This window comes from Oryzias latipes, chromosome 4 (genome assembly GCF_053564925.1).
Source record: "Oryzias latipes strain Hd-rR chromosome 4, Olatipes_Hd-rR_3.1".
Lineage (NCBI taxonomy): Eukaryota > Metazoa > Chordata > Actinopteri > Beloniformes > Adrianichthyidae > Oryzias > Oryzias latipes.
The window spans coordinates 24,102,355-24,110,140 of NC_136240.1; the positions used below are offsets into that span (position 1 = coordinate 24,102,355).

Sequence of the window (7,786 nt, forward strand, 5' to 3'; positions counted from 1 at the left end):
TGGAGCAGGAAGTAGCAGAGATTGGAAAGGATGAGGTTAGGAAGGCTCTGAAAAGGATGAAGAGCGGAAAGGCCGTTGGTCCTGATGACGTACCTGTGGAGGTATGGAAGTGCTTAGGAGAGACAGCAGTGGAATTTCTAACGAGGCTGTTCAATAGGATTTTAGAGAGTGAGAAGATGCCTGAGGAATGGAGGAGAAGCGTTCTGGTTCCGATCTTTAAGAACAAGGAGTAGTATGGTTTCATGCCCCGTAAGAGCACCACTGATGCCATTTTTGCTTTGAGAATGTTGATGGAAAAGTACAGAGAAGGTCAGAAGGAGCTGCATTGTGTGTTCGTAGATTTAGAGAAGGCGTATGACAGGGTGCCGAGGGAGGAGCTGTGGTACTGTATGAGGTCGTCTGGAGTGGCAGAGAAGTATGTCAGAGTAGTTCAGGACATGTATGAGAGAAGTATGACGGTGGTGAGATGTGCTGTAGGTCAGACAGAGGAGTTCAAGGTGGAGGTGGGACTACACCAAGGATCAGCTTTGAGTCCTTTTTTGTTTGCTATGCTGATGGACAGGCTGACAGACGAGGTAAGACAGGAATCTCCCTGGACAATGATGTTTGCGGATGACATTGTAATTTGCAGTGAGAGTAGAGAGCAGGTGGAGGAACAGCTAGAGAGGTGGAGGTTTGCTCTGGAAAGAAGAGGCATGAAGGTCAGTCGTAGTAAGACAGAATACATGTGTCTGAACGAGAGGGATCAAGGTAGAAGTATTAGGTTACAGGGGGCTGAGGTGAAGAAGGTGCAGGAGTTTAAGTACTTGGGGTCAACAGTTCAGTGTGATGGAGAGTGTGGAAAAGAGGTGAAGAGGCGAGTGCAGGCAGGTTGGAGCGGGTGGAGGAAAGTGTCAGGAGTGTTGTGTGACAGAAGGGTGTCAGCAAGACTCAAAGGAAAGGTGTACAAGACAGTGGTGAGACCAGCTCTGCTCTATAGGTTAGAGACGGTAGCAGTGAGACAGAGACAAGAAGATGATTTGGAGGTAGCGGAGATGAAGATGTTGAGGTTCTCCTTAGGAGTGACCAGGTTAGACAGGATAAGGAACGAGTACATCAGAGGGACGGCTCATGTTGCCTGTGTTAGCGACAAAGTCAGAGAAGCCAGACTGAGATGGTTTGGACATGTTCAGAGGAGGGATAGTGGATATATTGGTAGAAGGATGTTGGAGATGGAGCTGCCTGGCAGGAGGGCAAGAGGACGGCCAAAGAGGAGATATATGGTTGTCTTAACAGAGGACATGAAGTTGGCTAATGTTAGGGTAGAAGATGTCCATGATAGAGTGAGGTGGAAAAGGATGATTCGCTGTGGCGACCCCTGATGGGAAAAGCCGAAAGAGAAAGAAGATTCTTATGATAATGGGTCGACCGCCCTACCGCTGCCCCACGGCCGCCCCATATACGGCCATGACAGACAGACAGACAGACAGACAGACAGACAGACAGACAGACAGACAGGCAGACAGACAGACAGATAGATGACAATAGGGGTGTGATTATATAAATTGGCTTCTTCGTGCTCTCTTTCAAGCAACAAATTCCAACTGTGCATGACTTCAATTGTTAACCCTTTTTTAGGAATCAAGTGTACCATGTGTGAACTGACTGTATTACAAATCACAATATTTATTTATGGTCATGAGTAATTATATTGTCAAGATCCTGGCATAATCTTTTTTTATTTCTATTCATTTTAGTATTCAAGTGATTTTAATACTTGAAAAAAAATTATTAAATCAAATCAAATCAAGTATATTTTAAAAAAAATATACACAAGTAAAAAATGCTTTAATCAAAATCTACTAAAGAAAAAATTTGTAGCCTGGAAAAACTACATTAAAATGATTAAACAGCTTGGCAAAGAGCTTAAGCATGACTCATAATGATTGGATTATTATAGATGTCAAATGTGCGTTTCTGTTTTTTAAGGTTATTTAGGTAGGGTTTTTCAATATTTTTCATTTTTGATACTTGCTTAGAGTGACACAACAGGGCTAGGATAAGTTTTCCCTTTAAAAGTTGAGGAACAGCCAAAGAAGCCAATCCAGGTTTGTGTACATCCAACCATCTGCACACTAATTTAATTAATTCCACATGAGCTGCAGAGGACATGCTCAGAACTGATCTGCAGGTTTTCTTCTTTTGTTACTTTCATGATGTCAAACTAAGAACAAATCCGTTGAAATTCGTTGATTTCAGTTATTTGTGGCATTTTTTTTAGAATTGTTTAGCATTCAGGACTGCATGCAGGAGACAAAATTGTAGAAGCTCTGCTGTTAAAAAGGCGTTTGTCTTAATGAGTGGTTTTCCCTTTTCCCCAGTGCACTTTGACCCCCAGACAGTCAGAGCCAGGCATTGGCCCGCAGTGCAGCAGATAGCGCCTGTTTACTCATCCTTTTGGAGAGAGGGGAAAGTCCAGCATATGTCTCACATATCTGTTCAAACGCCATCCGTAAAAACTAGGGTAACCAGTTTTTGGAAAGGACAATCTACGGACCAGTATATGTAAAAAATCTATCTGGATAGTTTTGTCCCTGTGGGTAAGATCAGGCTTTTTGTTGGATCAAGACTGTGAGTGTGTGTGTGTTTTAGAGGATGAGTGGGTTCCTGCTGGTCCTTTGTCTTGCTTTGTGGCACCAGGGGGGGACAGCAGGGCCCGACCCGCCAGGCTGCAGCAGCCCTGATGCGGTGAGGGTGGCAGAAGAGGCTCTGGAAAAGATTAACCAGGACAGAACAAGCGGATACATCCTGAGCCTCAACAGACTGTATGATGTCTCCCACACGCCACAACAGGTTTGGGTGCTTTCTGAAATATGGATACATGTGCAAAGATAAAATTCTGCTAGTTTATGACACGTACAGGTTTAAAGTCTAACATTGGATCGGATTTCTACCAGTCCTTGATTAAGAAATTTGAAAACCTAAGATGATTGGTTAGCAGCAACTATACTCAGGTTAGGCCACGCCCCAAGGAATGCATGACTTTAGGTCCTGAAGCAGCCAAAGGGAGGCGTTTCATCATTAATATACTTTTCACAAAGTTTGTAAAAAGTTGCAATGTTACCTAAAACTGCATTTGTATTCTGTTTTTTTTATCCAATTGAGCAAGTTATCGTGTAAGTGTAAAAAAGATGAACCGTCACATACAAGACACTAGTAATGAAGCTGGAAATGTTGTGGTAAAAAAAGGGGTAACAGCTTAAAAGTCTTCTATCTTCAAATAATGCCTTCAGCAGATGGAAACAATGAAAACCTTAGTAGAAGAAAAAAGTGTTAAAATCTTCTTTTTTTTTTAAACATCCTATGTTACTGAATTTTGAAACAAATTGTGTTTTCACAGGAGCAAAGAGGGTCACACTACACTCTGACCATTGATGTCATAGAAACAAAATGTCATATCAGCAGCAAGAAAGCTTGGAAACAATGTCAAGTCAGAGGCGTTGATAAAGTTCCAGTGAGTAAAATGTAGATTTGCAGCATTTTTAATAGAAAGGTGGTAATAACAGACTGCTAAAAAAACTGTGTGAACCATTATCTTTATTAAATTAGCTTCATTTTAATGATTTTTGCCTTAAAAAAAAAACAAATTTAAAAAGCAGCATGATTAAAGTTAAAAAAGATTTGTTCATCATTTTGGACTTGTCCAGTAAAAGAAAGCTCATGTAAGCTATGATTAACCATGCACATTAAGTATAGACTTGTGGAAAATGAAACAGGAAAAAGTTTTAATTTTAATAAAATCCACCAAAATAAAACACAAATTCAGCACCCAACAGATAAAGCGTACAATTTTTCTTTCAGTTAGATTTTGTTATTTTTATGTAGGTTTTTTTAAAGGCCTTAAGGCATTTTATCCCTCTGTTTAAGTTGATAAGTCTATGTTGTATTTTAATATTTAGTTAGAGGTTATTAATAAGTTTGGTGTGAATAAAACTAAGAAAGAAACTCAAACACTACTGCATTCCCAAAATGTAGTAAATAAAAGCAATCATATTTACCTTTTGGCATATTGATTGATTGGCACAGTTTGTTTGGCAGAGAGTTTTATGCCAGATGCCCTTCCTGACTCAACCCTGTAATTTAGCCGGGCTCGGGACCAGCACAGGGAGACCTAAACTTGGGCCCCGTTGTGGCTACATAATTTGGCAGTAGCACGAGGGGTCTTGCCTGGAGTCCCACACTGGGTGAAGCTCATCACACCCCCTGGGAAATGATTGGCTAAATCCAGTGTGGGCCTTTATACAAGAGCCTTCCCCCTTAAGTAAATGAAGACAACAATAAGGAAAAAAAACATTAAAGTAATTTTTAATCACCTGGAAAATAATCAATTCTTTTTTTCCTGAGTCTTTTGACTTACTGTTTCTTTATGTCTTAACATGAACATATGTCCTTCAGGTGTATGGAGAGTGTCAGGTATCAGTGTTTGTTGATCCTCAAGTGAAACTTCAAAGCTACTCCTGTGTCCTGCGTGAAGGTAATCAAAGCATCAACCAGGTACCTTACTGATTATGGCTGCCGAGAGAAAAGCTGGGATGGATAAGCATTTGTCCTTAAATCACAGGAAAAACATGTGTCAATCAAAACAGATTGATCTTCTGGTCCAACACTAATTTTGTGTGTTAAGTCGGTGTATCTGGGTTTCTATAAAAAGTACTTAATGCAAAACAAGACCCTCTGTGAATAATTCACTTAAATAAATTATAAAAATAAGAAGCTATAGTCATATTAATTAAAATAATATAGATCCATGCGCAATCTGTCAGTTTCCTCATACTTCCAATACATGCTTGTGTTCAGTTCCAGCTACCGCAGTGGTGGACGTCTGTCCTGACTGCCCCACGGCTGAAAACTTGAACGACCCGATTATCGTGGAGACCGCCAACATCTCCCTCAAACGATTTAACGAAGAAAGCTCTCTGGCCAACTACTTCACCCTGGAAAACATTACTAAAGCCAGTTCACAGGTAGAGAAATTGTAGAGCCAGTGCGATGGGACACTAATGAAACTGAAGGTGTGCTGTAGCGGGGAAATAAGTAAAAACATGCAAGGGTCCTCAAGGCAGCATTGTCAGATATTGTCATGCTTTGTGTGTCTTTTCAGTGGGTTGTCTGGCCCTCTTACTTTGTGGAGTTCACCATTCTTGAGACAGTGTGTTCCAAGAAAGCAGATCCTAGTGAGCTGAGCAGCTGTCCAACAATGAACTGTCAGTTTGCTGTGAGTTAAACATAAACCAACGTTTGAAAACCTCCAATTCACCTCTTATTTTGTGCCACTTTTTATAAATTTGTTTATCTTACTTTCTTAATGCAGCTCAAAACTCAAAATACATCAATGTTGCACTCATTTTTAAGGACACGTAACATCTTTTCGATTTCGTCCCTTGCAGCACAGAGGCTTCTGTTTGGGAACTCATGTTGCTCTTGAGGAGGAATTTGAAACCATAAACCCTGTTGAGAGAAAAGGTGGCTCTTTAAGGAATCACAAACCTGTCGAGGTGAAGTGTGAGATCTATGAACCTCAGGTTTGTAGCTTATTTCCAGAAAAGAATGAAAATGATACAAAAAATGAAAAACAACAACGGGCAATGCTGTTTTTTCCAGTGTCCTAATGTGTCAGATTTTCATGAAAATTAATACAAATTAATATAAATGCAACACTCCCAATTCTCATGAGATGAACTCAAAGATATGAAACCTTTTCTAGAAACACAAAATAACAATATTTCTCTGAAATATTGTTCACAAATCTGTCTAAATCTGTTTAGACAGCAGGACTATTGCACAGGTGTGCCTTAGACCTGCCACATCAAAAGGTCACTGTGAAACGTGCAGTTTTGTTTAATTGGGTGTCTGCATCAAAAATCCAAAACCAGTCAGCGTCAATCAACAACCTGATCAACTGTATGCCAAGAAGATGTGTTTGCATGCCGCAAATGGTGGTCACATCAGATACTGACCGGTTTTCAGAGACACCCCATCTAACTAAAATGTCACATTTCAGAGCGACCTTTTATTAATAATAATAATAATAATGGATTGGATTTATCTGCGCTTTTCAAGACACCCAAAGCGCTTACATTGTGTCCATTATTCATTCACTCCTCATTCATACTTGGTGATGGTAAGCTACGGTTGTAGCCACAGCTGCCCTGGGGCAGACTGACAGATATTGTATTTAATTAAGACACACCTGTGCAGTAGTCCTGCTTTCTAAACAGCATCTTGAAATGGCACACCTGTGAGACAGGATGAATCATCTCAACAAAGGAGAAGTGCTCACTTGACAGATTTGTGAACAATATTTCAGAGGAATAGTTATTTTGTGCCTGTAAAAAATCTGGAATGAAATGGGAGCAAAAGCAAAACTGTTGGGTTTATTTTTTTGTTTAGTGTGTATATATTTTCAAACTTTTCTCATGTTTTTCCACGTTAAGCCCACAAAAGTTTTGCACATTTAGGCTGTTAAGGTTATTGTTTTTGCATTGACAAATGAAAGCTTAGTGATTAAAATATCCGCTCATAACAGATTTTTTGAATTGCTTATTTATATGCCACTTAGTTTTTGTGCTGCACCCAATTGTAAGATTGAAACTGTGAGACTTAACCAAAGTAAAGGCAATTCAATGTTGTGTTGTGTTTATATTTAATCACGTGAAAAGTTATCAGCACTCCTATGTCAGATGTCCAAAAACCAATGGAGGCTGAGTTTTGTCAATGATGCTGACTCTTTCTTTTTGCTTTGAAGGCTGCTGCTGCAGAAAAACAGGCCCATGCAACTGCAGGCAGTGGGCATCCTGAGCTTCATGACCACAACCACACACACCTCCATGCACACGAGCATGTGCATTCAGACTCACCCAGCCCGGCGGCCTCTAACGCCCAAGGTCCCATCGGCACTGTAGTGCATCTGCCTGCCTCACCTCGATCTGCCCCTTTGGCGAGCTCCTGCCCCGGACCCCGTAGACACAACCTGCACATAGTCAAACTCAAGCTCTGATCGGTCAGACTGAGTCTCAACCCACATGATGTAACCGAAACATAAAGCTACTGTAACTTATGGAAACAATCTTTCTCAGAATATTCAGATAACCTTAGATCGATTCAATTTTTTCTCCAAGTTGGAGATTTAAATGAAAACACATAGTCTAATAATTTTTGCCTTTTTAACACCTTTTTCTATTGGTTTTGATTGCTGACAAAGAAGCTGAATGCTTTTTGAGGCCTTGTCATCCATGTGAAATTACTTATAGGTTGACAAGCCAAAAAGATATCCTAATGCTGATGATAAATATGTGTTTGAAAGCTCCAAACTGAAGCAAAAACCCTCCTGCGAAAACGTTATGCATCGCAACGTATTTCTGCTGTGTATGTATACATTTGCCCATGGGTTTTTTAGACATTTAAACACAAATATATCAAATGTTTCACACATGTGTATGTGGTGATTACAAATAAATCTTAGATTTACATATCAAACTGTGGCATAATTATGCACAAACACAGAAAAAAAATCCTAAGCCCTGTAAAGCCCATTACATCAAAGTATTGACAGCAAATTCATATTTCATTGGAATATTTATGTTTTTTTTAAAATTTGATCAGTTCCACATAGAAAATTGCAAAATGATAATGTTTCTATGAGCTATAGATAGTATGAAGTATTAGATATTCTGTGATTTGGTAAGGTTTTGCTCACAACAATGTTTGTTTAAGATGAAAAATAATGACATGAGTGTTAAGGAAAAAA

The 7,786-nt window shown here is 39.7% G+C and overlaps 1 protein-coding gene across 1 annotated transcript; it reads left to right on the forward strand.

Annotated features, from left to right (window-relative positions):
- The first annotated feature begins 2,361 nt into the window (after positions 1 to 2,361).
- On the forward strand, positions 2,362 to 7,515 carry LOC101163240 (fetuin-B). Its single transcript, XM_078946132.1, has 7 exons — positions 2,362 to 2,832; positions 3,380 to 3,493; positions 4,435 to 4,513; positions 4,837 to 5,003; positions 5,141 to 5,254; positions 5,427 to 5,561; positions 6,785 to 7,515. The coding sequence occupies exons 1-7, from the start codon at positions 2,635 to 2,637 to the stop codon at positions 7,034 to 7,036; spliced, it is 1,059 nt and encodes a 352-aa protein (XP_078802258.1). The 5' UTR covers positions 2,362 to 2,634; the 3' UTR covers positions 7,037 to 7,515.
- Positions 7,516 to 7,786: the final 271 nt, after the last annotated feature.